Here is a 21,983-nt window from a genome sequence, read left to right on the forward strand (position 1 = left end):
AAGCTGAAATGAATGTTGATGGAATCTCCTCTCCAACACACACACATGTAATATGTGTGGATGGGCAATTTGAGGACACGTGCAACCTTCTGGGATGAAGGCACGTGGAAGACTGCCTGGTAGTTTCTGCCTGGGTCTCTGCTGTTTGACAGTTGTATCCTTTCTAGCAAGCAGCATGGGTCTTGGTTCCCATGCTGTTTACCTTTGACCTTCCGAGTGAGAATGTCTGAGTCACCAGACAGCTTTCTGTGTTTGGAGTGACAGATTGTGACCTGATGTTCACCACTTCCCGGCAAGTTCAACTCTTGCCAGCCCTCATGTCATTTGCAACAACTCAAGGAGCGGCATTAAATGGATTCTCATTCTAACTCCCATAATTTTACTAGCGCTAGCAATGTGGAACTTTTAAAAAATGCTGTCTTTAAATGTAGCTGGAATGATCCATGCATGAAACTTTGTTTGCATACTTGGCTGGTACTTGCACACCAGGCAAATCAAGGAGGCCTGAGCTTCTGTTGTGTAGGGGAGAAGTTTAGCAAGGGTGGGGTGGGGACCCCCTCATCCCTTTTGTGGTCAGTTCACTGCTTCACAGTCTGCTGTTACACACAGTTAAATGGACCTGTGTATTAGTTAATGCATGGCAAGGTCACAGAGCCCAGCGCTTAAAGAAATGTGATGGACCTGTGTTGATAATGCTTCATGTATTTGCGAGAAAGAGTTATAGTTCTAAATATTGTTATTTATAAGGTATAAAAAGTATTCACAGGAAGTATGCTTTAAAGCTTTAACACATAGCTGCCAACGTTTCCCTTTTTTAAAGGGAAATTCCCTTATTCCGAATAGGATTCCTTGCAAGAAAAGGGAAAAGTTGACAGCTATGCTTTAACAGATTTGACTGCAATCCTAGCTACACTTACCCGGGAGTATCTTGGAATACAGTGAGACTTATGTCTGAATAATTGCATTGCTGATATTGAGTATGTCCAGACTTTTGCTGAGACTCTTGTCCCAAAATTTGAAATGGGGTCCCTGCTGTTTGCTGAGGGAGAGAGAGAAAATATATTCTTCTCCCTCTCACCCCACATTTCCCCAACAAATGTGCAGAGGATGCAAGCTAAAAAGAATAGGGCAATAGACATGGCAATTAAGAGGGAACATATTCTGAATGCACACGGTTACACCAAAGCACCATGGCACATAGATGTTTCTGCAATGTTCACACACCATTTGTTCCATAAAACTTTGTTGATAGTAATTTCAAATGGCATAGTTATCTCTTACGTGCTGGGTAGTGTTCTCAGCGTTGAGACTTCAACAAACCTATTTTCTTGGGAACACAGCTTTGGAGATGTGAAATGTTTGCAAGTAAAACTATGAATCAGGTCACATCAGTGGTAGTTGTATCATACGAAATCTGGAACAGTGATGGGGGGGGTCTCTACAAGAGTATTGTGATTTTTTTTATGCCTGCAGCAGCCTACAGAATGATTTAAGAATATAGTTGATGATACTCTCATCTGTGTGCCACCTGAGTTGATATGAAATGTGAAGTCTGCAGTGCTCTGCAGCTGAAAGTCTCATTGCCCACACATGAAAATGGTTATTGTGCCAATTTGAGGCCATGATTCTTTGTCTACATAGGACCCCTAAAATGTCCTCATTATATACAGAATTAATTGAAAATAGTCATTAGTGTTAGGTGTTAGTTCAGTCCTTTGCTAGACATAATATTCTCCTGACATAATATTCAAGATTTCCCATTTTGACTGAAAGTTTTTAGAGGCCAGAACCAGCTTTGTTTAATACCCACAGTTCTTTGGAGAACTCTTGTTGCTTGAGAGTGCTGTCCTGTGCCTAGTGGATCTTTCTTATTCCATAGTAGGATTGCTTTGTGTGTAGAATTGGATCTCTTTAGGTGTGCCATTTTTTCCTTCTGAAAAAGCATCTCTTTCAGTGATACTTGGAATCCACTTTTCATCCTAACCTGCATTGTAAGACACACCTTTATCTTTATTTGCTGTATATGTCTGTCTGTTTTCCTCTGTTGCCTCTTTCTCTTTTCCTTCTGAAAAACATAAAGAAAAAAAATTGGTTGTGTCGCTACCAGTGGTAACTCACTTTAGGTTAGGGCATGTTGGTCATCGTAACCCAGTTGCTGAAAATGATGACTACTCAGCCTGTTCTTTGCCAAGGTCTCACATGTGCTTGATTGCTGCTTAAAAGAGTGATCTGGATAGGAGTCATCTAAGCCTCGGTCCCTCTTCCCACAGTACATCCAAGCAGAGCCACCTACCAATAAGTCGTTGTCCAGCCTAGTAGTACAACTGCTGCAGTTCCAAGAGGAGGTGTTTGGAAAACATGTCAGCAATGCACCACTCACAAAGTTACCGGTGAGTCTCACAGCTGTCTTGGTTCAGGTGTGGTAGAGAAAGAAAAGCGTCTTCCGCAGAGTAGGTTGCTTCTAGAGAGATCTCCTGTCTGTCTGTCTTGTCTGCCTAAGAACAGTTTAGTCTTCTTATACAGAATAAAATGATAGGCTGAGGTACTAGAAACTTGCAAAACTTGAACGTTGGAGGGGCAGAGTTATTTTTAGTGGTTCCTCATTCAGAAAGCTTATCACATTGGACAGAGGACTAGACCAAATCTTTCTTCCTGATGTGGTCCTTTACTATAGCACCTCAGCCTACTAGCTCATTCTAGTATGAAACAGTTCTGAGATTCTGTAACGATAGCAGGAATTTGGCACATAAAATACAAGGTTTTCTGGGGCTTAGCTATTTGCAGAACTCCATGGTATTTCCCTGTGTAAGCATGCAGTTCTGTGTTGTTGGGATTTTTCAGAATATTATGCTTGGGAGAGACACATAAGAAGCAGTAATTATTGCATTCCCAGAGAAAACAATTGTGTCAGGTTTTGATTCAGGCTGGCACTGACGGATATTGCTCTTGCTATGCTCTTGGTTGTTCTTCTAAGCTTTGGTAGCTTGGAAGTCAGTTTAATCTTTTTATGCTGTTTATACAAATAGAGAAGGATAACATAAAACATTTACACTGATATAGCTTAACATAAAAACAAATTATACTGACTATATCTACACCGCCATACAAAATTCAGTGCAAATATAATTCAACATCATTTTAAATTTTGATGGCTTAGATCTTGTTGCTTTCCATGACTTCCTTGCAGCAGGGTGATTATAATGTTCCTTTGGTTGGTTCCTGAAGGATGGGTTCAAATTTTTATATTCCACTTCTTCGGCTTATTGCATTGCTATTCATCCAAGTCATGTATCCGTAACTCAAGTTACTTTGCTGGGCTTTAATCTCTCTTGCTTGATAGTCAGTGCTACCCTCTCTGACCAGAGTTCAGTTCTATACTGTTAGCATCAGGCACTTTTTCTAAGGTGCTCTGAATTCTGTTGTTCTCCACCCTAACAGATGGAGAGCTCATGAGATTTTCCATTAAGAAGGCCGTCTTCTGGAGTAGATGCAGCTCATCTAACTCTAACTCTGGCTATCTCTATTATAGATAAAATGCTTCTTAGATTTCAAAGCTGGTGGTGCCCTATGTCACATCCTTGCAGCAGCCTATAAATTCAAGAGCGATCAAGGATGGTAAGCATTTTTACTTTACTATTCTCACCACATTCCATGATAGGGTAGAGGTTTTTGGTTGTGTATTGGTAGGGTAGGAGTTCCTGGCTTCGTGCAGAAATGAATTGACAGATTTAGTGCTTGTAAAAGAGGTCATTTGAATGCATCTGAATGTTGTGAACAACAGTTTCTTCGCCTTCCATCCATTTTTTTCCCAGGGAGGATGGGGTTATAAAACAAGGACATTTTAGTTATTTAATTAAATTTATCTACCTCATCCTGCTAAAAAAATATTCTTGAACTTGACACTCTCCCCTTCAGAGATTAACAATGTAAGAATCTGAATATAGTTTGCAAAGCGACAATGGTACTGAGATAGTATCATTTCACAAGCAATGTTGTGTGTAAGGGAGCAACTTGCTGTTGTGGAGTCTTTAATCTGCATTATGCACTTAAAGCTGTATCATATGACTTTGAACAGTCATGGCTTTCCCCAAAGGATCCTGGGAGCTATGGTTTGTTAAAGGATGCTGAGAGCTGTTAGGAGACCAATATTCCCCCCACCGAGCCACAATTCCCAGAGTTCCCTGTGAAGAGGGATTGATTGTTAAACAATTCTGAGAACTGTCACTTTGTGAGGAGTCTCATCATAATAACTCTCAGCCCGCTGAGCAAACTACAGCTCCCAGGATTCTTTGGGGAAGCCATGAATATTTAAAGTTGTATGATACTGGTTTAAATGTGTAGTATGGATGTGGCTGCTTGGAGGCAGTGATATGAATGAGGAGTACAGCCTTCATGTTACCATTTTTTATATGAATGTATCTACCCCCCAGGATTCATTTGGGTTCACAGTGCTAAATACTGCTCTAGCTTTATCATAATCCACATTCAAATTTTTTATTGTGTGCACATTGTGTTAAACGATAGTTAATGTTTAATTGTGTTTAACTATGCTTTCTTTTGAGTTAGCACCGTCCTGGTAAATATACTCTGAAATCCCAGCTTTGCTCCTCTCGCAATTCTGACCATATTGTGCTGGGAGCGAAAAGCCCTGGGCTCATGGTTTGCTTCCCCCAAAGAAACAACAAGCAGTAAGCCAAGAATAAACTTGAGGTAGCACTCATGGTTCTGTTTGGGGAGGAATGGACCACAGGCCCAGATTTCGTTGATGCAGTAAGCCAAGGCTTGTGGTTTGTTGCTTCTGGCACAGCCAGAAAGTGGGGGAGAAATGAGGTAGAGATTATTGAGCAGCACACTTGCCATTTGCACTGAACTGTAGTTTAACATCAACTATAGTGAGGTGTGAACCAGGCCAGTTGATTCTGTGGCTCGTTTCCACTCTTCCTCAAAAGTCTAGATTTGTAAAATAGAACATTTAAGAAACGTGAACTCTGATTTTTATTAAGGTTGCTCTTTTCTTCCAATAAGGCGGCGTTTCGATTTCCAGAATCCATCACGGATGGACCGCAATGTGGAGATGTTCATGACGATCGAAAAATCTCTGGTGCAGGTAAGGTGATTTCTTTCCCTTTCTCTGCCCTTTTATGGATTTCTGGCCACCAGGTGCTCATCTGCACTATTTATTTTTCTTCCAGAACAATTGTCTCTCCCGACCTAACATCTATTTGCATCCAGACGTTGACCCTAAATTGCAGGCCAAGCTGAAAGACATTGTGAAACGGCACCAGGTGGGTGAGATTGCAGAACAGCATTAGCTGGATATCACAAAGATTTCCAGAGGGTCATGCATATCTGAAAATGGCTGAGATTGTTATATGCTTGTTTGCTTGGGAATTAAGAATAATATAGCAGCACATCTGCTTGCTTGCCACGATGCTGTATGTAAGTTTACATTTAAATAACTTGTCCACAAGGGACCATTAAAATATTAAAAGAAGTAAGTCTCTCCCATGGAATGGTACATGATAATTTGGTGACCCCCTTCTACTAATGAATTTTTGTAAAGAGGGCATTTAAAAGTTGGGAAAATACCACTGAACAGTAATGCTCTGATGGTGTGGGTACTTAAGCAGTTCAGCACTCCTACCATGCCTGCGAGTTTACAGAGTAATGCGAAACAAAAGGCTCAAGGAGAGAATAGTCTAAATAAGGACATTGCAGGAGATAATCACAAGGAAAGCAAAAGATGTGTGTGAGCAGTTCCAGTTCCGCATGCATATACAGTGGTACCTCAAGTTACATACGCTTCAGGTTGCAGACACTTCAGGTTACAGACTCCGCTAACCCAGAAATATTACCTCGGGTTAAGAACTTTGCTTCAGGATGAAAACAGAAATCGTGCTCCGGCGGCACGGTGGCGGCAGCAGGAGGCCCCATTAGCTAAAGTGGTGCTTCAGGTTAAGAACAGTTTCAGGTTAAGAACGGACCTCCGGAATGAATTCAGTACTTAACCCGAGGTACCACTGTATTTTGTTTTTGTTGGGGAAGAGAACTAAGGGCATCATGGGAAAAGTGAGTTTTGTGCGGAAAAGAGGTGCTGCCATGTCGGACTTCCAGGTGGGAGTCCCTGTCATAAAGAGCTGCAATGGAGAACAGGTGGTTCAAACCAGTATAGGCTGACCAAAGAGAAGTAATTCCTACCTAAACTGCTTACAGGGTGAGATGCTTCACCAAACCTAAGTGGTTTTGGTCCAGTAATGAGGTTTTAATAACTGTTTCAACTCTTCATAAGCAGTTTTGGCCTCTTGCTAGTATAGCATGGCGTTGAGGAAGACAGGTTTAATTGCATATAAATAAACTTTCCCAGATAGCTTTCATTGTGTAACCTGCCTCATTATGAGGCATACGCTGCTGGAATTCAGATGTTCTGGTCTTTATACACTCTTTTGATCTCTTTCCAGGGAACAGTAACAGAAGATAAGAACAATGCTTCCCATATTGTCTTCCCTGTCCCTGGTAGCCTTGAAGAAGGTAAGGTTTCTGTCTATTTTCATTCAGTTGTAGAATTTTAACTTTCATCTTGCTGGGTGATCTCTGATTGTTGTTGCATGCTTGATTATCCCACACTGGGTTGTAGCTAGGCATGCTGATAAAACAGTCAGCAAATTGCAGTGCTACTCGCATTTTTCCCAGTAGGGGAACGACACGTGTTCAGCTGGAGTGAAAGAGACCACATTTAAAGCAGCAACAATAGAAAACAGCTCATTAGTAAAGGGCGAGGGACTGTTGTGGTGGTGAAGGAAAGCGGAACATGATTTACAAATCATTTAAATCTAAAGAAGTAAAATACCATATTTTTCGCTCTATAAGACGCACTTTTTCCCCTCCTAAAAAGTAAGGGGGAATGTGTGTGCGTCTTATGGAGCGAATGCAGGCTGCGCAGCTATCGCTGAAGCCAGAACAGCAAGAGGGAGAGATGCGCAGCAATTCCTCTTGCTGTTCTGGCTTCAGGGATAGCTGCGCAAAGCCTCTTCAGCGAAGCGGGAGCGTTTCTCCCACTTCGCTGAAGAGGCTTTGCGCTGCTCTGCTGAACCTAGCGCAGCAAGAGGGAGAGCTGCGCAGCGCATCTTGTTGTGATGTCTTAGCCTGATCCTCCCTCCTCCTTCCTCTTCAACAACATTTGATTCAGAATATTTTTTTTTCTTGTTTTCCTCCTCTGAAAACTAGGTGCGTCTTATAGAGCAAAAAATACAGTGGTACTCCTATTTTCTATAGCACTTTCAGTGTTTAAAATACTTTATAGCTTTTACTTTGCATATCCCAGAATGCACCATTCTTAGGCAGGATACTTGGTCCCCATTGCAATTATATTTCTCTTGCTTCCAATATTTGTTAGCCAATATTTGTTAGCCAAATACTCTCCTATTCTTTCAGGATATCTGGGCTGTATACAGCAGGCATGACTAACAAGGCTGTATACAGCAGGCATATAAAACAATCAATTGAAACAAAGACATTTTTCAAAAGTTAAACAATAGAACAAATTAACAACATAAACCAATACTTAAAATATTCAGGCAAATAAGGGTTATGCCTGGCACAGAAAGTATTGTTGTGTGGCACCAGTCATAGGTTGTGGAGAGGATCTTCCACAACCGGGGCTCCATCACAAGGAGGCCTCTCTGCATTACTACATAATGTATCCCCCCTGCCCTGCAAGAAACAAAACAAAAAACCCAACCCCGTATCTGGAGAAAAGCCCCCACTTATGATTTTACAGCACAGGCAGGTTGAGTAAGCTTCCCTAGGGTGGAAATTGCACAAATGGGATACCGCTGCTGCCTCTGCAGATGACCTAAGCTAATGCAGGTGCAGCCATTCTTTTACCCAACTTCCCTTACAGGGGCTCAGAGTAGATCACTGTAAAAATGCTGCACAATACAAATGGTGTGAAATAAAGTCTTTCCAGAGTGAATTAATACCTTGATCGTATTCATCCATGTTTACTCTTTCTTGTAGAAGAGTGGGTTCGCCCAATCATGAAGAGAGACAAACAGGTCCTCCTGCACTGGGGCTACTACCCTGACAGGTGAGCAGGAGCAGGGTTAGCATCTGTCCACTGTAACCTTCTCAATATAGGTATAGGAAGCATGTTTTCCCCTGTGTATTGGAGTGTGTATTTGCAGCTGATGCTACCAGTTTATATCCTCTGCTATTTTTGTTTTCTCCTAGCCACTTCCTGTAAATTTTCAGAATGTGAATCTGGCTAAGTTTTTCCTGTTTCTGAAAGTGGGGTATAGATGAACTTGTGCCTTAATTTCCGCACCCATTCCTTGAAACTGGCTACATTGTGCAGGAGAGGTTTTGAATCAACTGCTACCTGCTTTCCTTCATAGCTATGACACCTGGATACCAGCAAGTGAAATTGAGGCCCCTGTGGAGGACGCACCCACACCAGAGAAACCCCGCAAGGTAAAGGATTGCCTTTATTTGATGTTTGAGTACAAAAAGAACTTGGGGTTGGGTCACTCAAGGCAGCTGTCACAGAATGTGAGGCTCTGAATTCATGTTATGTCCACTGGGCCAGAGATATTGCTTTGAGCCTTTCCTTGTTGCAATTTTGGATTGGGAAGTGGTTCATTTCCCTTCTTGCTTTAAGGTGCTCAGTGATGGGTTTCTCTTCTCCTCACATCAAGGTTCATGGCAAATGGATCCTGGACACAGACACTTTCAATGAGTGGATGAATGAAGAAGACTATGAAGTAAATGATGAGAAGAGCCCTGTCTCCCGCAGGAAGAAAATCTCTGCCAAGACTCTCACTGATGAGGTACGATGCTTTTAGAGAACTTCCATTTCTTTATAATACTTTTGTGATATCTTGGATATACCTATGTTCTAATGAGAGAAAAACATAAGACCGAGAACAAAACCATCTCTGACCAAAGCATATATAGAAGCATGATATTTCAGACCCACCATTTCTGTGTCCACTTCTTGTATAATTTTGGTCTTCCTCTGGGCCCAGCAACACTTTTTTAAACATACAAAGTAAGGCTACAGGATCAGAATCTCATAGCGCAGATTCATTTAAGGCAAAATCAACCTGTGCTGTGAGATTCCAATCCTGTAGCCTTGGCTTTGTATGATGTTGTGTGTAGTGTGATCCTGAATGTTCACACTTGCTCACAAATGTAAGAAGTGCCTTGCTGGATCCAACCAAGTTCCATCTGGCCCAGCTTTCATTGCAATAATTCCAAAAGCCGTCAAGTTCTATATGGTCCACCCCCTGTGTTCCTGTGTCTTATACCTGGCTCATATTCTGGACATGGGCCAGCAAGTCTTTGCTCTACCTCAGTTCCTGTGCTCCACCTCCCCCCCCCCCTTTTAAACAATTAGACACAATTTCTGTAGGAAGGAGGCCAAGCCACACCTTTTCCCTGCTGTTTTGAATATGTGGGGAGTTCTCTCATATAAAAAAGCATCCAAGCTCTCAACTGCCATCTCCTGCCTAGCAACAGATGATGTGAGGCTGCTTGTTGTGTTTTGACACACAAAACAGACTATTGACTTCCTGTGAACTGAGGTCTCCCAGCTGTAATGGACTTGGTGTAGAATGTGAGGAACAGAAGCCTGAGAAATGTCCATTCACTGTTTCCTCAGCAGATGCTGATCATTGCTCCTTCTGTACAGTTGCCTTATTTCATCTCTCTAGGTTAACAGTCCTGACTCAGACCGACGGGATAAGAAGGGAGGAAACTATAAGAAAAGGAAGCGTTCTCCCTCTCCTTCACCTACTCCAGAAGCAAAAAAGAAGAATGCCAAGAAAGGGTGAGGACAAGCTTTTCCTTTTTTTTCCCTTTTGGGTTGACTAGATATCAGCTAGCTCAGCCTTGATTTTATTGGTTCTCTTGGGTCTCCTCCCCCACAATCCCATAAATTACACTGTCTTTAAAGAAAGATTGGAACTTGAAGTGTTCTGCAATGAGGCCTCCTAGTACATTCCTGAGGACACAGATTATTAGCAGATAATCAGCCCATCACGTCCACTCCATTGACTGATTACACTGCTGACTCCACTTTCTGTAGGCAGCTGTGGATTTGCCACATGAGCACATGACACTTTCACCTAATTTTCCTTTCTTGAGAATAAGCATCACAGTGCCTTCTTACCAGAAGTGACACTTAAAGCTGGAAGAGAAACCTTTCTCCTTTTGGACAAAAACATTGATCATAGTGTTTGCTGTGCACAACCAAGTCTTTATGCTGCCCATGCATGATGGAGTCCAGGGTGTTCTGCTTGTATTAGTTTGCTGCAACAAGGCTGATGGATCTCTCTCCTTACACCTCCCTCCACAGGCCTTCCACTCCCTACACCAAATCCAAGCGTGGCCACCGTGAAGAGGAGCAAGAAGACCTCACTAAAGACATGGATGAGCCTTCCCCTGTCCCTAATGTTGAAGAAGTCACACTACCAAAAACAGGTCAGTATCACAGCTTTTGGACTTGCATAGCTATTGTCCTTTCCCGCACTCCATATGGGTCCTGGGTCACTAGGTCAAGATTGTACTAACCAGTGTCTCCACCAAAAGTAGTGCTGTTTCATTGCTTTGTGAATCAGTTTGATGAATAAAACAGTCCTCCCCCCAACTCCATTTCAGTCTCTGTGCCTGTCTGCTCCTTACAGTGCAATAGAGGAATATATGAATCTTCCAGGAGGTGCTTCTCTATGACAGGGCAGGTGGGAAGAACCTTTGAGAATTTTCTCTCAGTAAAGCATTCCTTCCTTGTTCTGTCTTGCATAGTTAACACCAAGAAAGACTCTGAATCGGCTCCTGTGAAGGGTGGCACCATGACCGATTTGGGTAAGGGGTATTTTTCCTTTTGTTATCCCGCTCTTGGTATGGGAATAAGTGCATGTTCTTCAGTGTTTGCTGGATATTAGGTAGCAATATTAAACCACAATAAAGGCTCATTGAGTAGCACCCCCCCCACACACACACTTTGTTACTGTAAAGAACCACATGTTGGAGGGCATGAAATTCACTTCATGTGAGTATTGAAAACTGGTCACCACTGAGTCCCAACTTGCGACTAGTGTCTTGAGATGCTATACTAAGGGCTGCTTGAAAGGTGACATTTTTGTGGCAGGGTTGTAAAATAAGCTTGCATTATGAGTGAAGTCCACATAGGTGTTTGATTTGCCCACTTGTATGCTTCTTTGGAAGAGACTGGCTGTTGGAGCTTCCACAGAAGCATAAGCTAGGCAGAGTAGACACCTAAGAAATGGCCTCTGTAGATCTCTGAAGTAGGTTAAGTAAGCATGAATCAGAAAATCGGTGTACGTAAGCCAAACTGGCAAATGCAGTAATAGTAGCAAGTTATGCCTGAGTAATTCCAGTAGACCCTAAGAGCTGCCAAATTGCAACTGTCAACCAGATGTTCTAGAGAGAGGATATAAGAAGCCAAAGGCTTATTGGCTGGAATCCAGAGAGCCTCACAGCTTGCTGTCTTAAGCTCAAGGGGGCTTTAGACTTGTTTTCATCAAACAACCACCTCCCGTGCCATATGGCAAATTGCTTTTGAAACAGTTCAAAAGAAAGTTTTGATATGTCATGGGAGTCAGCTGTTTAAGGAAGAAAGCAAAAAACTCCATTTACATGCCTCCTTGTGCGAGCTTAATTAGCAATTTGGACTCCAGTCAATAAATGTATTAGTCATTGTCTGTATTTAAAAATACTTGAGGGCATGTACAGAATAGATTAGTGCATGCATATGTAATACACACACACATATAAAACAGGACATTAAACTCTTCTGCCACTTCCAGTTTCTGCTGTTTTTACGAAAAGGTTATATTTATAGCCCCATCTATGCCAAGTACTCAGAATGAGCTGCAATGTTTCAGCCAAGATTGATTAATATGCTAACAGGTTGTCAAGGGGGCTCACATTCCGTGTAACAAATACCCGCCCTGGGGAAAAATGGAAGTTTAAACCAACAACAATAATAAATAATAAACTTTTAATAATATTTAGAGGGTCAGTGAAATGCAAAAAAAACACCTCCTTGCTTTCTGCTCACTAAAATACCTTTATAATCTCCTCCACCCTTGTAAAATATGAAAGACACACATTTGGGTATCTGCATGCACAGGAATCTCATAAGTACTCAACTCAGTGTAATCCTGTCCTTCCCAACAACTGTAGAATGAGTACAAATAGGTCTACATGACTAAGGTTGCCTTTGCCATTTTTGCTTTCCAGATGAGCCAGAAGATGAGAACATGGAGACTGCAGGCAAGGTGAGCCAAGTCTGATTCAACTCACAGAGCAATCCTACCCTTTAATTATGGCCTGGGGATGGGAAGGTGAGGGCTGCCACAATGATAGCAGAACGGCCACTGTATCCTTAGCCTGCAGTGTGTTCAACCTGGGAGAGGAATGGAAAAACTCACAACCCGAAAATCCCTAAATGACATAAAAATGGCAAGCATGTTCTGGAAACACCACCAGTGGCAACCAATCAGGGGCTGTGTTGGTGATGACGCCCACATTCCTCCCAGGCACAGAGGGAGCCAATGGAACTTGCATCAACAGGGATGTGTCCTTAGCACACCCATTGCATCACCCCACAGGTAGAATGCAAGATGACACCACAGCTTCTGTTTTTGCCTAGTCTGCTGCTCTTTTCCTCCTAAACAGGCTAATATTCTGGTTCTTCTTTCCTTGCCCTAGTTTGGCCTGGGCAGAAGTGGACACAATTCCATTGCTTCAGTGCTGCAAAGATATGGAAGGGCACCTCCTTGGAGGCCTGTGACAGCACCCATAATTATGCTTGTGCCATAGCACGCTCTGAAACAGCAAAGCACCCTTGATTCCTCATCACCTAGCAGTTTGTCTGTACACCTGCCTACTGTCACCCTCTGAGACGGACTCAGGTTTTCTGAGTGCTGCATGAACAAGCAATTCCATCCTAGGCTTCTCTTAAAATGAAGCTTAAGAACAAAAGTCGTAAGAAAACAATGGGCACTCAGGTTGCCTACTCAGGAGCTTTCTGGTTTCAGGATGAAGAGGAGAACAATGCTGGAAACAAAGGGGAGCAGACCAAGAACCCTGACCTCCATGAAGACAATGTCACCGAACAGACACATCACATCATCATCCCCAGCTACGCAGCCTGGTTTGACTATAACAGGTGCTTGAGTGGGGACCGGGGAGGGCTTTTCCTCTCAGTACCTCCATCCTTCCAGCCTGTTCTAACGCTTCCTTTTGATTCTTCCTCAGTGTCCATGCTATTGAGCGGAGAGCCCTCCCAGAATTCTTCAATGGCAAAAACAAGTCAAAGACTCCTGAAATGTAAGATTGCTGTTATAAGCAGTAAGATCTGTTCTGAGATAGTAAATGTGGCAACCTTTTTCCTCTGGTAAGAGGAGGGCTGGGGGAAGTCTCCTTATTTCCTAGTCCAAGGAATCCCAAACTTTCATTCAAGTGGTCCATGTCATGTCTGTAGATTTGTAGTTTGAAGCAGGGAGATGGCACATCCATGGCATTACATATTTATATTGATTTTTACTTGTATTTTTTTAGCTTCTTTTATTTCTTATGTTGCATGTTATTGCACTACAGTTTGAATTCTGTGGAATAATAAAATGCCATATATAATAAATGACAGCAGTAACAAAGTACAATTAAAAAACATACAGCATTTGGCACAGTGCATTACAATTGCTACAACGGACAGAAAAACTGTTAAGTGGTCTGCCAAGACCCTCAGCAATTTTCAAGTAGTCAGTGTAAAAAAAAGTTAGGGAAACATTGTACTTGTCCTTTTGTTGGTCTGAATAAAAGGAAAGTTCCTGAACTGGCCTCTGTAGTATATGAGAGAGAATGGGTCTTAATATCATGGGGATACTTTACAGGGTGACATGGGTTATAAATAGTGGTTCTGACTGTCATCTTTTTCTTCCTGCTGCACTTTAGCTACTTGGCATATCGCAATTTCATGATTGACACATACCGGCTCAATCCACAGGAGTACCTAACCTCGACTGCCTGCCGTCGGAACCTGGCTGGGGATGTGTGTGCCATCATGAGGTATGCTGAGAAACAGAATAGCTGAGCAAAGCCAGAAGGAATGTATTCAAGACAGAAGCTGCCTCTAGCATTCTAACTTTCGTACAGCGCTTAGTACAACAGGATTTTTCCTCGTTTCTTAGCTCCCATTGTGTTTAATAGTAAAAATTATTTAAAGGTGATGAAAACTAAACATGCCCCGTTGAAGAAGAAACAGAAGTTTTGCTTGAGAGTCTTCTTGTTTGACAAAATTGATCTTCCTTGTCTGGCTGTTTGGCAGATAATTTGTCCTGGGGTGGGAGTCCAGCTCCTGGTCCTCTTAAAAGCAGAGAATAGAATTTGCCACATGGCTGAGCTTCGGGTCCAACTCTGATCCTCTCATGCAGAGTCCACGCCTTCCTGGAACAATGGGGACTCATTAATTACCAAGTGGATGCAGAGAGCCGGCCGACACCCATGGGACCACCACCTACATCTCATTTCCATGTTCTGGCTGACACCCCTTCGGGATTGGTGCCACTGCAGCCCAAAACACCCCAGGTAGCGTGAGAAGAAATTAATTCAATTCATTTAGGTATTTTAAATGTTTATAGCTTGGTGGTTTAAAAATCTTCAAGGGGTAGCGTCCAAAACACATTAAAAGCAAAATGAAATTATACAAGAATCTAGAAAATAAAATGAATTAGTAGACATATTAATTAGAGCATCAGAAAATTGGGAGTGGGGAGTAATTGGGACAACCCAAAATCCCTTTAGAGAATGGTTGTCTTGGTCTGGGTTTAAAAAGCCAGGAAGTAGCAGGGGGAACTTCCACATTCATGCAAGCTAGAATCAATTTGTTAGCTTCAAATCATCCCTGCTTCTATGGAAGACTTCATTTCTTTGTTTCCTATCCTAAAAGATACATCAGACTGGGGCTTAGTGCAAAATTGTGCTTATTCTTCAGAGTCGTCAGAGTGATAGCGATACCAAGGCTGGACGAAAGAGCAAGGAGATTGAAGACCTTGTCACTGAGACGGTGAAGGGGAAACCTGAGCTGGTAGGAGAAAGGAGAGCTTCTGAAAGGGAACTATAAATTGTCAGTGTTTCTGGGGTCTAAAAGAGCAGGGCTGCATGGACTTTCCCCCTTCTTTCCCATCAATTTTTAGGATGTATAAGAGATGAATTGTCACACCTCTCACTTCAGGGGTTTCTTAAATGTTGGTTATAGTTTCCCTTATAGGCTAACTGTAAAATTTCATTGCCAGAGGCCAAGCAAGTCACAAAAAAGAAGGCACCTGCAGATATCTGCCACTGAAAGTTCAGACCCATCCAAGAAGCTTCTATCTTTTCACAACAGAGGTGTATGGTTGCTGTCCAACCATTGCAGTCTGTGTTGTAAATTGGCCACAAATAGAATGCGGTGATGGACATGCTTTGTCTCTGGCTGTGTTTACATCACAGGGAGCTCATTCTTCTCTTTCCCCAGCAAACCACAGCTTCCCAGCAGATGCTGAACTTCCCTGACAAGAGCAAGGAGAAGCCACCAGACATGCAAAACTTTGGGCTTCGCACTGACATGTACACCAAGAAGAATGCTCCTTCCAAGGTAAAGAGTGGGGAGAGGGTGGGTTTGCTCACATGTGAGATATCTGTTCTCTGGTTGGTGTACAGAGGGCCACCAAGAGACAACAGGTTGCCTCCGCCCACTGCCTAGATCATGCAGGGACACAGGACTGGGTAAGAGAGAAACAGCCAGCTCCTCTCCAGTTCTGGCCCAAGACTGAGCCAGAGAGTACAGCTGAAGAACAGAGAGCCCCTCCAAGGCAGGCATGCCAAAACCTTTCATTGAGAAAGAGAGGCCTCTAAGGACACGTGATGGTCAGATTATGGGGCTGGAGGCCTCCTAGTGACTGACCAGGGTTGTGTTCTAATGCATGGTTTCCCCACAGAGCAAAGCTGCTGCCAGTGCTACTCGTGAGTGGACAGAGCAGGAGACGCTGCTGCTGCTGGAGGTGAGAGGACAGAAATATGATTAACTTCCCGCAAAAGTGCCTAAGGCACTTCTTGAGTATTGCTTCCTCTTCCTGCCCCCAATTTGTGCTTAGACCACCCACACATACTGTGAACTGGGACACTGAATAGATTTTTGAAAGTTGTATCTCTGACTCACAAATACATAAAATATACAACATTTGTAACAATAACAGCAAATTTCTTATACACCGCCCATCTGACTGGGTTACCCAGCCACTCTGGGTGGTTTCCAACAAAATATAAAGGAAGAAAACACAACATTAAACATTAAAAGCTTCCCGATACAGGCTGCCTTCAAATGTCTATGAAAAGTCATAACATTTTCTTATCTCTTTGACATCTTGCATTGAGGGAACCACCAGAAGGCCCTTGGAGTTGGATCTCAGTGTCCGGGCTGAACAATGGTGGTGGAGATGTTCCTTCAGGTATACAGGACTGAAGCCATTTAGGGCTTTAAAGGTCAACACCAACACTTTGAATTGTGCGCAGAAATATGCATTTATTTAGGAACTACACTAAACATGGGCACTGAATGTGAGTCTGGCCTCTGAAAAGCTTCAGGCATGTAGAACATCTATTGTGGTCCTGTTGACTGGCTGTTTCTGATCCTTGCCCTTGACCATTCATGTCCAATGTGTCGTTTCTCTTCACTGCTTTTTAGGCTCTGGAGATGTACAAGGATGACTGGAACAAAGTTTCTGAGCACGTTGGCAGCCGCACGCAGGACGAGTGCATCCTGCATTTCCTGCGTCTTCCTATCGAGGACCCTTACCTGGAGGACTCGGAGGCCTCTCTTGGGCCTCTGGCCTATCAACCCATTCCCTTCAGCCAGTCGGGCAACCCCGTGATGAGCACCGTGGCCTTCTTGGCTTCTGTTGTGGACCCTCGTGTGGCATCCGCAGCAGCCAAGTCAGCCCTTGGTAATTAACTGGGGCCCTTCAGACTCCCCCCACTGCACCCTTAGGGACGGAAAGGCTATTAAGTCTGTAAATGGGTGCAGTTGTAGAACAGGTCTAGGACACCATATCGCTGTCCAAGAGACTCCTGGAAATTCTGTCCAGCCTTGTCATTTTAGAATCATAGAATCATAGAGTTGGAAGAGACCACAAGGGCCATCGAGTCCAACCCCCTGCCAAGCAGGAAACACCATCAGAGCATTCCTGACATATGGTTGTCAAGCCTCTGCTTAAAGACCTCCAAAGAAGGAGACTCCACCACACTCCTTGGCAGCAAATTCCACTGTCAAACAGCTCTTACTGTCAGGAAGTTCTTCCTAATGTTTAGGTGGAATCTTCTTTCTTGTAGTTTGGATCCATTGCGCCGTGTCCGCTTCTCTGGAGCAGCAGAAAACAACCTTTCTCCCTCCTCTATGTGACATCCTTTTATATATTTGAACATGGCTATCATATCACCCCTTAACCTCCTCTTCTCCAGGCTAAACATGCCCAGCTCCCTTAGCCGTTCCTCATAAGGCATCGTTTCCAGGCCTTTGACCATTTTGGTTGCCCTCCTCTGGACACATTCCAGTTTGTCAGTGTCCTTCTTGAACTGTGGTGCCCAGAACTGGACACAGTACTCCAGGTGAGGTCTGACCAGAGCAGAATACAGTGGCACTATTACTTCCCTTGATCTAGATGCTATACTCCTATTGATGCAGCCCAGAATTGCATTGGCTTTTTTAGCTGCCGCGTCACACTGTTGGCTCATGTCAAGTTTGTGGTCAACCAAGACTCCTAGATCCTTTTCACATGTACTGCTCTCAAGCCAGGTGTCCCCCATCTTGTATTTGTGCCTCTCATTTTTTTTGACCAAGTGCAATACTTTACATTTCTCCCTGTTAAAATTCATCTTGTTTGTTTTGGCCCAGTTCTCTAATCTGTCAAGGTCGTTTTGAAGTGTGATCCTGTCCTCTGGGGTGTTAGCCACCCCTCCCAGTTTGGTGTCATCTGCAAATTTGATCAGGATGCCCTTGAGTCCATCATCCAAGTCGTTGATAAAGATGTTGAATAAGACTGGGCCCAAGACAGAACCCTGTGGCACCCCACTAGTCACTCTTCTCCAGGATGAAGAGGAACCATTGATGAGCACCCTTTGGGTTTGGTCAGTCAGCCAGTTACAAATCCACTGAGTGGTAGCATAGTCAAGACCGCACTTTACCAGCTTCTTTACAAGAATATCATGGGGCACCTTGTCAAATGCCTTGCTGAAATCAAGGTAGGCTACATCCACTGCGTTCCCTTCATCTACCAGGCTTGTAATTCTGTCAAAAAACGAGATCAGGTTAGTCTGACATGACTTATTTTTCAGAAATCCATGCTGACTATTGGTGATCACAGCATTCCTTTCTAGGTGCTCACAGACTGTTTGCTTAATGATCTGCTCCAGAATCTTCCCTGGTATTGATGTCAGACGGACTGGGCGGTAATTATTTGGGTCCTCTCTTTTCCCCTTTTTGAAAATAGGGACAACACTTGCCCTCCTCCAGTCAGCCGGGACTTTGCCTGTTCTCCAGGAATTCTCAAAGATGACTGCCAGTGGTTCTGAGATCACATCTGCCAGTTCTTTTAATATTCTTGGATGCAGTTCATCTGGCCCTGGAGACTTGAATACATCTAAACTAGCCAAGTATTCTTGTACTATCTCCTTAGTTATTCTGGGCTGTGTTTCCTCTGCTGAATCATTTGCTCCAAATTCTTCAGGTCGGGCATTGTTTTCTTTATCGGAGAAGACTGAGGCAAAGAAGGCATTGAGGAGTTCAGCCCTTTCTGTGTCCCCTGTTTGCATTTCACCAACTTCTCCTCTGAGTGACCCCACTGTTTCTTTGTTCTTCCTTTTGCTACGAACATACCCATTTTAAGAGTTGATAGTGCACATATGTTAACAAGCTTTTCTCTACAGACTTAAATACTTTTTTTAAAAAAGGAAAGCTATGGATTTCAGGATGCCAAATTCTGGGCCAGCATCCTGGGAACCAGTACGGAAATGTTTGCTGTCATTTATGTGATGCTAATACCCAGGCTGAACTTGGGTCAGAGACTCACAGATAAGTCCCCAAACAAGCATCATTCTCACGTCCCCTCCCTCACCTTTTGTTGGTCTGAGATCTCTGAGTTTGCTACTTTCTGAAAGCCTAGCCAATACTCTGTTCCACAGACTCATCTTGTAGAGGAAATGAGGGCACTTTACACGAGTTGGCTCAAGCATAATACAGGTATATGCTGCAGCGACAGCATCCATCGCAGATGGCCATCCAACCTCTGCTTAAAAACCTCCAAGGTAGGAGTGTCTACCACCTCTCATGGGAGTCTGTTCCACTGTCGAACAGCTCTTACTGGCAGAAAGTTCTTCCTGATGTTTAGTCAGAATCTCCTTTCTTGTAACTTGAAGTCATTGGTTCGGGTCCTACCCTCTGGAGCAGGAGAAAGCAAGCTTGCTCCATCTTCCATGTGACCCTTTATATTTTTGAAGATGGCATTCATACATGTGATGTTGGACTCAGGTGCTCCCCATAAGGTGTGAAAGTCCTGATAGGTGGAAAGTGCACCCACTAGCACTCAGAAAGTAGACTGGGATGTCATGTAGTGGTTGTTGAAATGAGATGCTAATTGCTGACAGAGCTACTACACCTGATCAGATGCAGGTCTTCAGCTCCTGTGTCCCCAGTGGCCTCCTGCCCAGCTCTGTTTCAGCTGCAACTCTTGCCTATCTCAGCCACTTGCTAGTGGGTAGAAAAGGTGCAATAGGATTTCTTGCTGCCCGCAGCACCTGCACTGCAATGCCCATTTTGCCCCTCTCCCTGTATCCTCCCTGCGCGCTCCGCTTGGCCACCCGCTGCTCTTTCAGCTGACCCTGTGGCTCTCTTCTGCAGAGGAGTTCTCCAAGATGAAGGAGGAGGTCCCCACAGCCTTGGTTGAAGCTCATGTCCGCAAGGTGGAGGAAGCTGCCAAGGTGACAGGCAAGGCAGACCCGGCATTTGGTCTGGAGAGCAGCGGAATTGCAGGGACCACATCCGATGAGCTGGAGAGAATAGGTGAGGGGGGCGAGCGGGGCGCCTTCCGCGCTTCATCCCGTGAAGCGCCCTCGATGGACCTCGCCCAGTGTGCGGTGGGGACTAAGAAGGGTGCCGAGACGCAGGAGACCAGAGCCGGCCTGGCTTCCGGCCTGGAGCTCACACTCAATCGCCTGGCGCAGGGTAAGGGATTCCCATCGTCACTCTGTCTAACCCCACCCTACCCCATCAGACTGGGCAGATCATGGGTTGGGCTGTATGCCTAAAGCTTTCGCCTCCAGAAGGTTACAGGCTGGCTCAGTGAATGGCTTCTGGGGCCTGCCTTCTTGGGGGATGCCTGGCCTTAAGCTGGAACTGATCAGTGAGGGAAGGTGGAGGCTGGCATTTGGAGTTCTCCCTCTCTAAGGTGCTCCTGTCCAGAACTTGCCTCAGCTCTAAAATACCAGCAATCTGAGAAGAGTTTATTGGGCCTTAGTCTAGTGGGTCCCTCAGCTGTCATTCCTTGTAAAGATGCTTGAGACAGGTTCTCCCCCGTTCAGATTCCCACTCCCATTCATTCTTCCAATTTCCCCCCCTTTAGTGGGTGGGAGGGAGCGTTACTTGCAGCCTTTAATATTGGTATCTTTCTTCCTTGTCTGTTTCTCCATTCCTTGCTCAGAAGAGAGCTGCACAGATGAGAACCGGGCAGAACCTCCGTCGTCGGAAGAGAAGAAAGAGGTGAAGGTGCGGGAGGTCATGGATGAGCCCCCATACATGTTCCGCAAAAAATGAGTCTCCAAAATTTCCTGCATGGGGCATACGTAGGTAGGAGAGGGAGGAAACTGAGGAGATGCCTCATAGGATCCCCACAGGATGTTTGCAGCACCAGCTTGCAACTTTTCTAACTAAAGTAAGGCACCATGTTACCCTGCTAACAACTAACTGTCCCTCAGAGTCCTTCACTTCATTAATCTTCTGATCGCAATATATATCATGGTCTACTTTCCTGGCCACTAGAATAATAACTGTAGATCCCCTGCTCCAGTTCTGAGACTTTTCCAATTGTGCCTTCTATATTGTGTGTGCCTGAGCCCCATGGAACAGCTAGGGGAAGGATTAAGAGGCATTAGGCAGCTGTTGGAATCAAGCCCTTCTCTCAATGCAGGAACCAAGAGAAGGCGCCCTGGAGGAGGAAGTGAAGGAGAAACTTGGAGAGGTGCCCAGGAAAGAGGAAGAGAAAAGCAAAGAGGCTGACGGCGAGAAGGAGATGGACAAGAGTGACGGGGACACCATGGGTGAGCACCACCTTCTGGGTAATGGCAAAGCTCATAAAGTAGCGAGTGAACTAGGAGCCTGAACGGAGCTGGGATGCTGTGGTCACATGTTCTGAAGCAGGGGCTCCCTCCGGATGTTGCTTAACTACGTCTCATCAGTAACGATTGAGCATGCTGGCTGGGACTGATAGGAGTTGGAGTCTAGCAAACATCTGGAGGGCTACAGTTTACCCAACCCTGTTCTAAAGTCTCAGCCAGAGGTACTGTTAACTTAAATGCAGTACAGTATGCCACTTGCCTCCTAGAGGCATAAGAACCTAATGGGAATGGGACAGCTCTGCCATTGGAAAACCGAAAAGCTTGTGGTTAGTAGTGTTGGTGGGCGTGAAGAGTGTTGGGACGGAAGGTGAGTTAACAGAGCAGTAAAGTAAACATTCCAAGCACAATTCAAAGTGTTGGTGTTGATCTTTAAGCCCTAAACAGCTTCGGTCATGTATACCTGAAGGAGCGTCTCCACCCCCATCGTTAAGCCTGGACACTGAGGTCCACCTCCAAGGGGCTTCTGGTGGTTCTCTCACTGCAAGAAGTGAAGCTACAGGGAGCCAGGCAGAGGGCTTTCCCCGTAGTCGCACCTG

At 44.3% G+C, this 21,983-nt stretch overlaps 1 protein-coding gene across 12 annotated transcripts in view; it reads left to right on the forward strand.

Moving 5' to 3' along the window:
* SMARCC2 (SWI/SNF related BAF chromatin remodeling complex subunit C2) overlaps positions 1 to 21,983 on the forward strand; it is a 30,409-nt gene that overhangs the window by 1,146 nt on the left and 7,280 nt on the right. For 3 of the 12 annotated variants that reach the window (XM_080994389.1, XM_080994391.1, XM_080994392.1), the window contains exons 2-24: positions 2,271 to 2,390; positions 3,530 to 3,615; positions 5,026 to 5,107; positions 5,193 to 5,285; positions 6,459 to 6,528; positions 8,017 to 8,086; positions 8,394 to 8,469; positions 8,694 to 8,825; positions 9,711 to 9,826; positions 10,355 to 10,479; positions 10,801 to 10,860; positions 12,262 to 12,299; positions 13,062 to 13,192; positions 13,282 to 13,353; positions 13,978 to 14,091; positions 14,457 to 14,610; positions 15,017 to 15,109; positions 15,539 to 15,658; positions 16,002 to 16,064; positions 16,748 to 17,006; positions 19,955 to 20,278; positions 20,754 to 20,818; positions 21,240 to 21,387. In XM_080994389.1, the coding sequence (XP_080850515.1) occupies positions 2,271 to 2,390; positions 3,530 to 3,615; positions 5,026 to 5,107; positions 5,193 to 5,285; positions 6,459 to 6,528; positions 8,017 to 8,086; positions 8,394 to 8,469; positions 8,694 to 8,825; positions 9,711 to 9,826; positions 10,355 to 10,479; positions 10,801 to 10,860; positions 12,262 to 12,299; positions 13,062 to 13,192; positions 13,282 to 13,353; positions 13,978 to 14,091; positions 14,457 to 14,610; positions 15,017 to 15,109; positions 15,539 to 15,658; positions 16,002 to 16,064; positions 16,748 to 17,006; positions 19,955 to 20,278; positions 20,754 to 20,818; positions 21,240 to 21,387 (2,611 nt within the window). The remainder of the gene's footprint in view (positions 1 to 2,270; positions 2,391 to 3,529; positions 3,616 to 5,025; positions 5,108 to 5,192; positions 5,286 to 6,458; positions 6,529 to 8,016; positions 8,087 to 8,393; positions 8,470 to 8,693; positions 8,826 to 9,710; positions 9,827 to 10,354; positions 10,480 to 10,800; positions 10,861 to 12,261; positions 12,300 to 13,061; positions 13,193 to 13,281; positions 13,354 to 13,977; positions 14,092 to 14,456; positions 14,611 to 15,016; positions 15,110 to 15,538; positions 15,659 to 16,001; positions 16,065 to 16,747; positions 17,007 to 19,954; positions 20,279 to 20,753; positions 20,819 to 21,239; positions 21,388 to 21,983) is intronic. The other 9 variants (XM_080994396.1, XM_080994394.1, XM_080994393.1 and 6 more) reach the window with 9 other exon arrangements.

The sequence above is a fragment of the Podarcis pityusensis genome, assembly GCF_964106645.2.
Source record: "Podarcis pityusensis genome assembly, chromosome: 2".
NCBI lineage: Eukaryota > Metazoa > Chordata > Lepidosauria > Squamata > Lacertidae > Podarcis > Podarcis pityusensis.